General features: G+C 43.5%; 2 protein-coding genes across 3 annotated transcripts; one reads left to right on the top strand and one right to left on the bottom strand.

Moving 5' to 3' along the window:
• Nucleotides 1-2,656: 2,656 nt before the first annotated feature.
• On the bottom strand, nucleotides 2,657-4,429 carry ISCA2 (iron-sulfur cluster assembly 2). 2 transcript variants are annotated; one of them, XM_019640407.1, is made up of 4 exons: nucleotides 4,311-4,429; nucleotides 3,969-4,071; nucleotides 3,740-3,855; nucleotides 2,657-3,303 (listed from the first exon to the last, which is right to left on the bottom strand). In XM_019640407.1, the coding sequence occupies exons 1-4, from the start codon at nucleotides 4,379-4,381 to the stop codon at nucleotides 3,129-3,131; spliced, it is 465 nt and encodes a 154-aa protein (XP_019495952.1). In that variant the 5' UTR covers nucleotides 4,382-4,429; the 3' UTR covers nucleotides 2,657-3,128. The 2 variants fall into 2 exon arrangements, with proteins under 2 accessions (XP_019495952.1, XP_019495951.1); XM_019640406.1 differs by having other exon boundaries at nucleotides 2,691-3,303; nucleotides 3,969-4,074; nucleotides 4,311-4,426.
• A 226-nt stretch (nucleotides 4,430-4,655) lies between these two features.
• On the top strand, nucleotides 4,656-14,055 carry NPC2 (NPC intracellular cholesterol transporter 2). Its single transcript, XM_019640263.1, has 4 exons — nucleotides 4,656-4,855; nucleotides 8,603-8,710; nucleotides 10,916-11,088; nucleotides 13,222-14,055. Exons 1-4 carry the CDS (start codon nucleotides 4,774-4,776, stop codon nucleotides 13,306-13,308), a joined length of 450 nt encoding a protein of 149 aa, XP_019495808.1. The 5' UTR covers nucleotides 4,656-4,773; the 3' UTR covers nucleotides 13,309-14,055.
• Nucleotides 14,056-14,413: the final 358 nt, after the last annotated feature.

Here is a 14,413-nt window from a genome sequence, read left to right on the forward strand (position 1 = left end):
GCTGCTGGCCACAGACTACTTAAATGTCCCCTCTCTTTATATATTTACCTGACCTTATTTTACAATTAAAGTCAGATGATAATTATTTCAAAACTTCTTAAAGCCAACTTCCTTTAAGCAGCCCTGTGGCATTTCTGTGGAGAAATGGCAAACAGGGATTTTAAGAGTAATCATAAACATCAATGCAAGATACCTAGAAAAGCAGAGGAGTTTCTTGCCTTTGAGACAAACACACAAAACCGGAATAATGTTGCAGTGGACAGTGTTAGGGCCTGCCCAGTGCAAGCTGCAGGACATCCGCTCAGGGCCAGAGTTTAAGGGAGGGCTACTCCATGCCGATCAGTGCTGCCCGCTGCTCTATACAGGAAGCTCCTGCCAAATGGTAACCTTCCACTCAACGCTTTGTAACAAAAGGCCAAAAAAATAGGGCTCAATTCTCAAAAGAAAGTTACAGAAAGAGTATATTCTTGGACATTTACTTTAGACATCCTTCCTAATCTCTTTTGAACTTGTTTTCCCCTAATCCTGTGTAATCAATCAACATTCCCACAGAAAGAAACTAAGGGTGGGTGGGACACCTATAGTTTATATATCACTAGTCACTATCAATCACATAATTGAAGAGGGTGATTCCACAACAAGGTAAGATCTGGACGTTGACCAAGAGGCCCTCAATTTAGAGCCAACAACAAAGTTCTTCACAACATAAAGCAGACCCAGGGATCCCCCTGCCTTTGGTGCTTGCACTATTAGTTCTGCTAAAGCAAAGGTCGGGCATGCTGCCCCCAGGCACTCACCAGCTTGCATATATAGTTAAATAAAATCAATTCTGCAACAAGTAAGGCCTTGATAACCTCCCCATGAAAGGAGACAAAAAGAAATCTTCCAATTGATACTGGAAGAGCATAAGGTTTTCCTAAATGAATTTGCACAGTGAGAAAAATTTGTGAAAACATCTGCTGGCTTTTACGGCATGCCAGGAAGAAGGCATCTGGTCACAAAGTGCCTGCCTGCAAAAGATCCTAAACCTGTTTTACATGGCTTACTGTTTATTCCAAGCAAACTGCACACTATCATCTTGACACTACCATTTCCCCATGCCCTGTGATCTTAAAATTTCTACATTAAGTCCCCTCCAGTGGAGACTTCTGTTACTTCAGGTTTCCCCCATGAAGCTTTCTGTGTGAAATGAGGTGATTTCTCCCAAATCCACCCTTTCTAAACACAGAACTCCAATTTCCTCACTGATTGTAGGTACTTACATATTCTAAGGTATTCTAAGGGCCCCTGTTCCCTACCTTATTGACCACTGCAATTTCATGGTTTATTTAGCAACTAAAGCTATTATGCTTACGCTATTAGTTTTTAAATCACCAAATCAATCAATACCCCACAAAAATATCCTGGATGAATATTTGTAACACTTAAAATGTAGCAAAATCTTTTTGAAGAGGGTGAAAGAACGTCATCTGAGCCGAAAGTCTTATTAGGCCAGGTACTGGCAGCAATTTGCAACGTCTTAGTAAAGCTACACACAGGTGCGTCCATGGTATACTGCTTTCTGCCTTCTTCCATGGAAATCCACTAAGAAATCTGCTCAGGTTTCTGGGTGTCCCCTTCTTTCCTCTTTGTACACACTGTATACACAGTACAGGTTTGTTTTCTCTAAGTCATAGGTTTTCCCATGTTGAACATGTAAGTTTCTCTCTCATATACTTTCTGTTTCGAAATTCTATATTTCCATTTTTTTCATGGTAAAGTCTTTTATTGAACAACCTTAATTCTAATCCAGTGTAGAAATGTTCCAATCCAGTCCAGAAATGCAAGTTTTTGCTGTAGTGAAAGTTTTAGGCTCTCGAAGAAAAGGCAGTTTTAACCAATAATTCTTCCAGAATCAACTTTGCTGTGGTTTCCCCAACATTAGCATGTATAAATCATTCATCATGGTGATGGTATTTTTGTCTTTTAGTTGTCTGTCCATGCAGTTCTGGCTTCCCAGCACTGTCATACACATACCACAACTATTTCTAGCTCTGTAGCCTATTTAAGTGCCATACCCAAAAAAGTACTTCAGAATTCATTGGAATTTGTGACTTAAAACACTTTTCTTTCACTGACCCTACAGTAAACTTTCCACATTCAACAAATAAATACACAGGATGCCCAGTTAAATTTGAATTTCAGATAAACAACAAATAATTTTTAGTATGTTTCATGCAGTATTTGGGACACATATTAAAAATTATTTGTTACTCATCTACAATTCAAATTTAACTGGACATCCTTCACTTTATCTGGTAATCCAACCTAAAATCTCTAAGTTATTTACACCAACAAAGGGACCGGTTGTGCTATACCTGAGGCCAGAGACATCTTACACCATAAGGTAAGTAAAGCAACATATCTTAAAAAGATTCAGTCACTAAATGATCACAGAATCTTGAAATGTCTGTGGGAGTATAGAGGCTATTTTTCAAGTGATTCAGTTATCAGTGAGGGTAAAGTCCACTTTCTGAGTGATGGGCTTCTAGTTTTGTGAATCTAGCAAATTCATGAGTGTGAAAGAAAAATGTATCTGCTCTAACAAATGGGAAGTAGAGAATGTGTTGCATAGAAAATAAGGATAACTCAACTACCACACTCAAGACGGGTGAGATGAAAATGAGAACACTTCATTTGCCTTTCTCATCTTTTCTAGCCTAGTAACCAGTGTTCAAGCTACTTATTCTCTGACTTTGATCCAAAACACAACTGAATCAGGACTTTCTTTAAAATGAAGCTTTTATACGTAGCTATACACATATGTACAAGCAGCTCTGAAGGCCAGAGAAGTAACTTCAAATTTTGAACTCTTGGAGGCTCTACAGATTATACTGGGCTTCAATTAATTATTAAGTCTTAGGTAACAGCATCTAGAAGCTTGGCTTTAAAATTGTGCAGGAGAAATTAAGTCAAGAGTAAAAGCTTCACATTCTGAAAACAATAGTGGCAAAACACAACACTCCTGGATTGTGGGAAATAAAATTGAGAGAGGAACATGATTGGTAGGAAATCAGTAGAATTCTACTAATTCCAGGTTCCTCAAATTGGTACAAAGGGTAGCAATCTCTGGGTCACCTGTCATCGCATCAAAGTTTGACAGAGAAAGACGACCCACAGGAGCAGCCTGTCTCCGCCTGAGGATTGTTCAACACTTGAAATGAGCTTCGGATCAGTTCTTGGATGAAGTCCACCTGGGCTCCTTTGACGAAGGCTAAGCTATCAGAGTCAACCACCACTCTTGCCCCACCCTGTTCAAATACCCTGAAAAGACAGGAGGGAAACATTAATGAATATCATAAACACCAAAAACATGACACCCTCTGAACCTAATGTGAGAGGTGCACAGCCTCAGTTTTCTGAAATACAGAGGAAGCACCCTTATTACCTCCATCCAACAGGTGCTGACTTTGAGGCAAAAAGATTCAATGGAATGAATACTGGGAAATGCTTAAGAGATTCAGGCCTGGAATCTAGTCCAGCCTGACTCTCTACCAGCTACCCTATGGACATCTTTTCCTCCTAGAACTTATTTTAAATCAAGACAACAAATCTTCACTGTATCCCTACTGTGTGAGAAGGGCGGTGGTAAGCATCCTTAGCAAACCTTTTACATTTGGAATCAAAGCGCACCTCAGACTGGAGACACTTTCACCCACCGCTCCCATACATTCTCTGAGGACCCACCCCTCTTCCTTGCCTGTCGTCGGGGTTGATAACTGTATCCAGTGAAAATCTGTATTGGAATCCGGAGCATCCACCTCCCTCCACCTCCAGCCTGAGGAATTCTGACCCTTGGGTGATTTCCAGAAGCCTCTGAAATGCAGGGAAAGAGGATCAAGAATGACGGCCAAGGGGGAAAAAAAGGGTAGGTCAAGAGGAGGTCCCCGCACTTCCGTCCCTCTCCTGGGCACCGCCGCTGCTCTTACCTGGACGCAGCTGTCCGTGAGGTGAATCTGCCCTTCGCCAGCCTGGGGGCTGGAAGACGACGCTTCCCGATCCACCCGAGGTCGAGAGGAGGCCGCCAGGAGCCTGCTGCGCGCAAGGGAGGAGGATGAACCCGGAGCAGAGGGGCACCTGGCGACCCCCAACCTGGACGGCCTCAAGCCAAACCTGACGACCCCCACCTGGACCGTCTCACGCCAAACCAGACGACCTCCAACTGGACATCCTCACGCCACTCCCTCACCTCCCCGCACACCTTAGTTTCTGCTTAGTCCTGGAGGCGCAAAACTTAACACTCTCCCGGGCTGCCCTTCTAGACTTGGTACCTGCTCCTCCGCCAGGGGGTGACCGCTCTCAGCGCCACGGCCGCTAGGGATGAGCCCCAGGCGGCCGCCATCTTCCTCTACAGACCCGCCCCTCGCGTCGCTCCAGTCCTCTTCTGCGCCGGGGCCTCAAAAGGCAGGACCCACAGAGACCCCGCCTCCGAGCACGCCTATTGGGTGGTGCGGGAGGAGAAGGAATTTGGTTGGCTAGAAGGGCTCCCATTGCGGAAGTGGAGACGCACCAACAAAGCCGAGAGCTGAAGAGAGGGGCGGGGTGGAGATGTATCATAGCCCCACCCCGCCGCAAAGCGGACAGACGAACCGGGCTCCCGGGAGGCGAGGGCGGGGCGCGGGGCGGGCTTCTGCTTTGGTTGCTGGTACCCGGTCGCCTGACTGAACTCCCTGCCCATATATCTGTGGCTACGGCGGTCCCTTCTTCCTTGCCCTTGGAAGCTCTTTAGCAACTATGCGTTTCTTGGCTACCGCGTTCCTGCTCCTGGCTCTCAACGCCTCCACCCTGGCAGAGCCGGTGCGTTTCAAAGACTGCGGTGAGTTCGGGACGAGCCAGAGGTCCCCGGGTCTTCTGCGGGAGCCTCCGCCAGAACACCGCGCTGAGACCCGGGGCTAGGTTGGGCTGATCCCGTGGGCGGCCAGGCTTAGCCTTGGACCCCTTCGTGGAGTGGGCTGGGGTGGGGCAGAAGGTGCCGGCCTCGAGAAAACTCGACCGCTCACAACTTTGTCACTTTCCTTGGAACGAGTGTTTGGGGTTCCTGGATATTCCAGGAGATGGGCCTTTTGATGAAGTTTCCTGAAGTTTGTAGGGCCGACAACGGAAGCTCGATATGCAGCGCGGGTGGTGAGAGGTGGGGCGCAGAACTTTTCTTTATGTCTATCTTGGATGACCCCTCCCTCCCACTTCGTTTTCTTTTTTAATTTACTTTTTGCTGACAAGTCAAAAGTCAGTTCTCCTTTTCATGACTTATTCCGTTAGCGTTTCCCATGGGCTATGGAGTTTGATTCCTCCTATCTGTAAAACTCGTGTTTCTGGTCACAGCTTGTGACACATAACCCCCCCTTGTCGCTGTGGTTGGAATCTTTGTTGAGAAATACAGGGGTGGGCTGTAGAAATTGCGAATTCGTTCAGTCAGGTCTATAGAATTGTTCCAACCATGCTTTTCTGAAGTGAAGAGGTATAATGATAAATGAAAGAAGCATGAAACTGATTTTATAAAATTTGTAAGTTGGAAGAAGACTTGGAGATCATATTTTCAGTCATTGAATTCCAGAGATGTTAAGTAACTTATCCAAAGTCACACAGCAGAATGGGAACCAGAATAAGTTTACCCCTCTATATCAAGTGCGCCAACATTTGGATGAAAACACTATATTAGTTTTATTAACTCATTCAACCCTCTCAGTCTGTTTTACAAATAAGGAAACAGGCACATAGAATACCTTGCCCAAGTTCTCATAGCTAGTAGGCAGTAGGAAACTAGTGTGTGTTTTTGAGCCACTTTGGGTTTAAACAGTAACATTAACATTAAAAAAAAAACCCGAAGGAAACTAAATCCAGACTCTGTTCTACTCATTTGAAAAAAGCAGGCGTACTGCCTATGGCAAGAACTTCTTTTTAGTTATTCCTTCTAGTTGTGGAGGACGTTGCTTCACTGGCCCAAGTTGGCACCATCATTGCGCTCTTCCCCGGGCAAGGCAGATGGGTCGCCGGGTTCTGGACGGCTGGGGCTGCTGGCTACACACGGTAGCCCATGGTAGCCCATGGCAACCCACTGCAGCAGGGGCTGCAGCCTATACCGTCACCGCGACTCATGGCAGCCCAGTTCCAGATTGAGCTGTTGTTCACCATCTTAGCTGTAGAAGGCAGTGTCACTGGCCCTCATATGTGGGATCCGAACCGGGGCCCTGATGCTCAGAACTGGCGTCCCAAGCCAGCTCTTAACCAATGCGCCACTCGGCCGGCCTGGCAAGAACTTCTTAAAGGAAGGAGAGTTTCGGTTACAGATTTTCAATTTACTTTTGAATTGGGAAATACAATGTAAAAACTTCAGTGCCCACATCAAAAGTTTTTGAGTTCCACTGTACGCCCCCTTTCCCCAGGAGTGGCATTTCCTCAAGTGAGAAATGGGGACACGTAGTTTTGCAATTTTGCAGATTAGAACTAAGGAGTTTGTTTTACTGACGTTGGAAGTCCAAGAACCTCTTGTCAACCAAAATACTGGATGAAGGAGCTACAAGTACTACCCTTTGATCAGTTCCTACTAAATCATGTGACCCAGCCTTGAAAGAAGCAGATAGAAGCTGGACATGGAAAGCTTTAGCACAAGCACTGATTTTCAATAGGTTGTTGATTAAAGTTCTGGATTTTTTTTTTCCTGTCCATAGAAGATAGGACAGAGTGGGAGAAAGTCTTAGAGAAGAGAATTCTTGTCTGTATAGTTTTAGAATTTTGCCATGTTGGAGAAGCAAGCTGGGGACAAAGGACTGCAAGATGTTTACAGACCTAGCTGGAGCATATTGGTCACTATGATTAAACTGTTCCGCCTAAGAGCAGACGCAGGCTGAGAAAGCAGAGAGCATCCACATGAGCTTCTCAGTTCATATCAGGACGGGGCTAACCTGGTGACTGCGAAGCAGATAATGTGCTCCCAACCTGCAGGTTGCTTCCTGTCTTCATGTGTTCTACTTTTGAGGCAGAAAGAGTTCATTCTATCAGCTGGATCCATAATTCCTACCTAAAAAATGTATTCGAGGTGAGAGGCCCACCTTGTGTGTCAAAAGGGGATGTGCTAACCCACCCAGGAGCAGCTATTCTAGATTAAATTCATGGACTGAATCCTGATATAATGACAATAATGGTAAACATTTATACAGTGGTTCCCCTCCTTATCTGAGGTAGGTGTGTTCAGTGGATGCCTGAAACCAGGGATGGTACTGAGCCATATATATATGGACACACACACACACACACACACACACACACATACACATATATATATATACATACTGTTTTTTCCTATACGCACATACCTTTTCACTTAACAGAACCACTTTATGGCTTCTTTTTCGCATGTCTGAATTGCCAGCATCACTATTCTTGTGCTTTGGGGCCATTATGAAATAAAGTTAGGGTTACTTAAACACAAGCACTGTAATACGGGGACAGGAACAGTGAGTTACTAAGTGCCTAGCTGGACAAAAGGATGAGTCATTTCCTAGGCGGGATGGAGTGGGACAGTGCAAGATTTCATCACGCGCCTCACAATTTAAAACTTAGGAATTGTTTATTTCTGGAATTTTCCATTTAATCTTTTTGGAACACAGTTGACTGCAGGTAACTGAAACCGCCAAAAGCAAATAAGAGGAACTACTGTGTATAGCATTACTATGTTCCAAACACTTATCTAAGAGCTATATGTGTGTTAGCTCACCTACTCTGTGAGGTAGGTACTATTATTTATCCCCAGAGTGGTTAAATATCTTGCCTTGAGGTTACACAGTAAGTAATGCAGCCAGTGAGATTTCAAATCCAGGCATCGGGTTCCAGAGTCTACCTCTCAAAAGTGGCTGAATTGAAGAGCTTACACTTACCCTGTTACGGGCAGTGGTTGGAGGCACTTCACTTGCATTCTCTCCTATTCGGCTGTCCTGTTTCAGGGGCCTGGATGAGATCATGGGATTTTTAGAGATTTGTACTTAACCTTTTTGATCAAGCATTTATTGTGAACAAATAGCACTTTTGTCCTTGTTTAGACTGAAATTTAAATAAATAAATAAAAAAGACACACACCCTGCCTCAAAAATGCTTATTTTGAAGAACATGGGTTTCCAAAGTGGAGTGCATATTGCAGGGGCATGCTTCAAATTGTTCTCACTGGTGGGGGTATGCAGAGCTTGAGACCACTGATTTGGAGAGATACCAGGACAGGATTGAAAGATGGTGGGGAGGGCAGTTTGGGAGCAACCAGTCTCAAGATTCCAAATGGAAACAGTAGCACTGCAACTTGTGCCATCCGTGTGCTGCTTTAAAATCCTGTGCCGGAGTGGAAGGAGGGGTGGGGATGATTTCCCCTGGTATAGCCCCCCCAGGATGTAGAGTAGCGGAGCTGGCTATGTATACTTAATCATTTCCTTAATTCCCCTTCACCCATCAAATATAAACAGTTTCCTGGAGAAGGAACTCACCCTAATTGAGAGAGCAGAGCATCTTCCCATTAAGTAGGGACAGCCTTGGTGGTTTACTTTTCCTCCTATTCCAATTCATTTTTCTTCTTTTGCAGGTTCCGAGGTTGGAGTTATAAAGGAAGTGAATGTGAGCCCATGCCCCACCCAGCCCTGCCATCTGCAGAAAGGACAGTCTTACACTGTCAATGTCACCTTTACCAGTGGTGAGTAAAAAGTGACCCTTAACTTCAAATTCATCTTAAAGCACGACATCAATCTCAAGTATTAGAATGGACATAGGACTATGGGGGAGGGAGGGCTTTAGTCAACAATTCTGTGACCTCCCTTCCAACTTGTGCAAAGCCAGCTTTCACTACACTCTTAGATACCCTTCTCATAATGGGGTTCCCCTATGCCTATATCCTGAAACCCAGACTCCCTTTAAGCAAAGAGAGAGATTTCCATGTGTTTACAGGTGAGAGAAGACAGCTTGGTTTCTCTCTCTCTCCTATTTTGGACCACATTGCACAGTAGGCTTTTATGGGAATGTCAGCTCTGTTTGGCTACAGACTGCAGAGTATTAGCACAGACCCCAGTTCTGTAGACTTTGGAACTTCTCCAAAATGTTATTTCAAGCAATGCACCTTCCAGCTATTAAGTCTGTGTTCTGCCTCAAAATACAAGAGCAGTTAATACTTAGCCTCTGTAAGGTTTAGAGAATTCACTAGGGAACCAAGAAGCCATCAAGAAGTCTGAGAGCTTTCTTCAACTTGAAGAAATATAACCAGAACTTGTTGCTTTCTGGTACCACATTCATCACCTTCAGATTCCCCAGAATCTAGACAAATGCAAAGTCTTTATTTCTGAAAAGGGCATATGCCTTGAATCCCTCTCTCATTTTCCATCTTAGGGAACTAGACTAGACAGTCTAATAAGAAATCTCAAAGTTCCTGTCATCTCTTGTTCTTAAGCCTAAAGACAGCTCTAAGTACTAGAGTTATTTTTGTGCCTGGATGATACCCTGACCCCTCCATTTTTCCAAACCAAAAAAGGACCTTCTAAATAAAAGTAATCACCAACCCAGACAGAAAGAAAGGAACAGAGCCAATACTCTGGATCTCCAGAATAACCTAACAGCTCATAACTCTGCCCTAATTTTATTATATTTATTCCTTCTGTCCATCTTGTTATGTGGAGGCTAAAGCTTAGCAAGAAATATGCTTCTTTCTAATCTTAACCTGGTTTCTAAAAGGTTACCTCTTTCTGTACTGTCACAGTCCATGGCATGTTTGTGTAGATTCCTTATTCCCTCTTTGCCATCCATTTTATTCTTAATTTCTAAAGGAGGGCCGGCCGAGTAGCTCAGTTGGTTAAGAGCTCGCTCAAGAGTTTGAGCTCTGAGCAACAACGGTTCAATGCCCAGCCCGAGCTGAGCTGCTGCTAAGCTGCCAACAGGTGGCAGGATGGCTCAGCTAAAAGAAAAAGAAAAAAAAAAAAAGAGGCCTGCTTAATTTCTAATGGAATCCTTTGGGCAGGAGTGTTTGAGAATTCAGAGACCAATCTCCTAACACTCTTTAAGATACAAAATACACTTTGACAGAAGCTGATGTAAATAGTAAATAGAAAGTTTACTGCCCTAAATCAGTTACTTTGTCGGATTAGGTGATTTATCCAAGTAGCTCTGATTCTCCTGAGAAACTGAAAGGCAGTGAAGAACAAGGTGGGATTAAGAGGAAAGAAAACAAGCCCCACTGATTCCTTTTTTTTTTTTTTTTGGTGCATAATTCAGTGATTTTTCAAGTTTTGAAGTGAATGTTTGCTCTGTAGCATCCACAGAGGTCCTAATCATAACTGCAAAGAGAAATAGACCCTAGGAATTAGGAGGTACATGCTTTAGGGGGCTGGCCGAGTGGCTCAGTTGGTTAAGATCACGAGCTCTGAGCAACAGGGTCACCAGTTGAATTCCCACGTGGGCCAGTGAGCTGTGCCCAACCTGAGCTGCCGCTGAGCTGCCAACAGGTGGCAGGATTGGCTCAGCTGGTGAGAACACATGCTCCTAACAACAAGGTTGCTGGTTCGACTCCCCTATGGCATGGTGGGCTACGCCCACCCGCAACTAAAATTGAACACGGCACCTTGAGCTGAGCGGCAGCGAGCTGCCGACGGGCAGCCGGATGGCGACTGGACTTGAAGCTGAGCTAGCTGCGCCCTCCACAACTAAGATTGAAGGACTACAACTTGGCTGTTCCCCTCCCCCAATTCCTCAGTAAAATCTTTAAAAAAAAAGGAGGTACATACTTTATGATTTGCTATCATAGCAGTGCCGGTTGCTTGAGAATGTATCTGGTATCTGAATTGTTTATTTAGAGTTTGGAAACAGGCTGTTTCCTTCGCTGTCTGATTCTCTTGTTTTTTTCTCTCTCTCTAAGGTACTCAGTCTCAAGGGAGCAAAGCCTTGGTATATGGCATCTTGATGGGCGTCCCAGTTCCTTTTCCCATTCCTGAGTCTGATGGTTGTAAGAGTGGAGTCAACTGCCCCATTGAAAAAAATAAGACCTACAGCTACCTGAATAAACTACCAGTGAAGACTGACTACCCCTCTGTAAGTGACATTGTTGTTAAGGACACCATGGCCCTTGTGACTAGATTAGATATCTGAAGAATGAGGTAGGAAGATAAGATTGGAGCAGGAGTCCTTCATCTCTGTGATGAAGCAGCAGAAGCCTGAGGGAAGGAGATAAGTTAGAGTGTTTCGAATCCAGGGGTATGGCAGATACTTTCCATTGTGTCCCCTTGTTCTTTGTCTATAGTCTAATGGTTAGCCATTTTTATATATGCTATTTCACTGGATTCTCATGACCACCCTGTGTAGGGGTGATATTCTCCCTATTTTACAGATGAAGAAATTTGAGCCCCCAATGTTATATAATATGAACAGAGTCCACTCAGCTAAGAAATATTACAGCCTAGATTTAGAGCCAGGTCTTGTGACTCTAAAACCTGTGCCGTGTTGAAAGATTTTAGCCAGTTATCAAACAGTTCAAGATTTCAAGTTGTTAGAGCATTGTCATCAGAAAATCCTGGTTTCTCCATCAGTCTGTTAACAAGAGAGCTGTACGGAGTGTGTTAGCTCCATAGCAGAGAGGTAGCTTTTTCCACTCTCCCTTCCCTCCACCCTCCTCCAACCCCTACCTTCACCTCTGACGCCCCCGCTATACCTACTTCTTTTTCTACCAAACATTTGTAAGGTAGAATCTGCTGGAATGGGCCTGTATTAAAGATATGAATCTTGAGGAGAATGAAGGAAGTAAAAGGATTATTTTTTTCCATGAAGAAAAAGAGTTCTATTTTTTGAAAGGCTATCAAATAGAGCCCAGGAGCAATCCGGCCATTTATTTTCTAGAAGCAGCCAGTAAGTAAACAACATTCTAAAGAGTCTCTAATGTAGGGAGTCTGTGTTCCAGGGATGTCAGTGACCCTAAAGATCAGGGACAGATTTATACATTAATGCAGAGTAGCTGTATAATCATGGGCATTTCGGAGCGTCTGTTACTTGTACAGAGTGTCTAATTAGGGCCTGATACATAGAAGGCGCTTACTATATGGTGGTTATTATTAAGTGAATTGCATTTCATGTGAAAAGCAGCTTAAACTATGTTAATTTAAGCACTACATGAAATAGTTAATATGTACTTGTCTTCACAAACTCACAAAACAAGTTACCAGAAGCTGGGTATCACTGTCACTCAAATGTTGTGTTGTAAAGAAACAGCTGAGTACAAAAGAGTGGTAGTAACTAGTACGAGGTAAGCTAATGTCCACATAAGAAAGGACTGGCAAAGTGTCAGTGATTTATGAAGAATCAGAAGGGATGTAAAGTACAGCATAGAGAATATAGTCAATGACGTTGCAACAACTATGAATAATGCCAGGTGGATACTAGACTAATCTGGGGGACCACTGCATAAATTATATAAATGTCTAACCACTATGCTGTACACCTGAAACTAATATCAAATAATATTGAATGTCAACTATAACTGAAAACACAATTAAATAAAAATTTTTTAAATGCACACACACACAAAAAAAGAATTAGAAGGGACAGCTCATAGTATGAGTGTAACAAGGCAAGGCAGCGATCCCTAATGAGGAATACTATTATCAGAAAACAGTTTAAGGCAGTTAACTGAAACTACTTACTACAAAGCGTTGTTATTCCTGAAATTACTCATACATAAGCTTCTTTAGTCATCCTTTGTGCTTTGACATTTCCATTTCCAACTAACAAATAAGTTTCCCTATACCTAAGAATCTAACTTGTTACTCTCTGCTCTTCGTGGTTGCAGTTGGATGAAGCTGGATCACATTGCCACACATCCATGAGAAATTGTCTAAATGTAGAATTATTTTTCATGTAAGCCTTCATTTATGTACCATTGACCTAAGATGGAAAAAAACATGCGTTAGAAATTATTTTTGATAAGTTAACTAGGTTAGTATGTGGTGCTCACACCAAATCGTTGGTAGAACTTGGTTCACTCTTCAAAATTTAAGGACACAGGCTATGCTCACACACCCCCAGCGGCTTTCATAATGGTGTGATTTAAGAAGAAAAGCATAAAAAATGAGGCAGTTTGTTACAGTGTACATGTAGGATTCGTAGTTAAACCAATTCTGGATTGAGGTGAGGTCCTAGTTTCATTTTTCCCAATTCTTTTTTCTCTTTCTCCAGATAAAACTGGTGGTGAAGTGGGAACTTCAGGATGACCAACAAAAATGTCTCTTTTGCTGGGAAATCCCAGTACAGATCGAAAGCTAGAGCTATTTGATGCCAATATGTCCATCTGGTGACGCGGAGAGCATGGGGAGAGGGAGGGAAGGAGAAATCTAATCTAAACTAAATCTGTGCCATAAGATGAAGGGAATTTTTAGACAACTGTTTCATGCCTCTCAACCTCCAACTGCACCTAAGACCCTGTTTCTTGAGAGCTCAGAACTGTTGCCCTTGTAATAATATCTTTTGTAAAAGGGTTGAAGGAAAGAAGAAAGAGAGAAACTGTAGGGATTGATTTAATTGTCTTCCGTGTTTTTTGCTGTTGGAATAAGGAGGGTCCAGTCAGGCAGGACCCAAATGAGGCCGCTTAGGGATATTGGTTAACTTGCTCTGGGACTGTCAGTCCTTGCAGTGGAGGACAGGTTCCAAACCACATTCCTCTAGCTGGGACAGCACATCTCCAAGTGCCTCATTGAGTTCAGTGCATCTGGCCAACAAGCCTGCTGACTCTTGACAGCACCTCTAGCTCTGCTGCTACAACAGCCACTTGCTCTCCAGTGGTATCCAACGTTTCGGTGGAGTGGGGAGTTGTTTTGCAACAGAAATTTAACTCTGGGTGACTTGGTTCTGGGTGGTGATCTCATGTCTCCTTTTCTGTCTTACGTAGTTTTCATTAAGTGTAACACTTGATTAACAGATGTTTGATTTTTTTTTTTCTAACATTACCTTGTGACTTCTTTATGTACCTGGAAATGTCGCTTTGAATAAATAAAAAGATGGTAGTATTCTGTATTTGTGCTGTGGTCACCTGCTTCTTTCAGATGGAGTATTTCCCCCAGATCCGTGGAAGGTGGACACCCAGTCCCATGGTCCCAGAGTGCAGTAAAAACAGGACTCTTTTGGAGACTGCCTTTGCTCCCCTTTTTGCCCAGGTAGACCCTCCCTATCTATTACACGAAATGACCTTGTTTTGCTTTATGTTATATAATCTTATAACCACCAACTGTGCTTGAAATAAGCAGTGAAAGCAAACATCACCTAGTTGAATAATAGCAACATCTGAAAGGTCAAGGGAACTCAATCGATGAGGGGGCCAGGGAGGGAGGTTACGAGTTAGCATGAAGCATAGTAGTCTTGGGAACTTTCTGCC

Source organism: Hipposideros armiger, unplaced genomic scaffold, assembly GCF_001890085.2.
Source record: "Hipposideros armiger isolate ML-2016 unplaced genomic scaffold, ASM189008v1 scaffold_49, whole genome shotgun sequence".
Classification (NCBI taxonomy): Eukaryota; Metazoa; Chordata; class Mammalia; order Chiroptera; family Hipposideridae; genus Hipposideros; species Hipposideros armiger.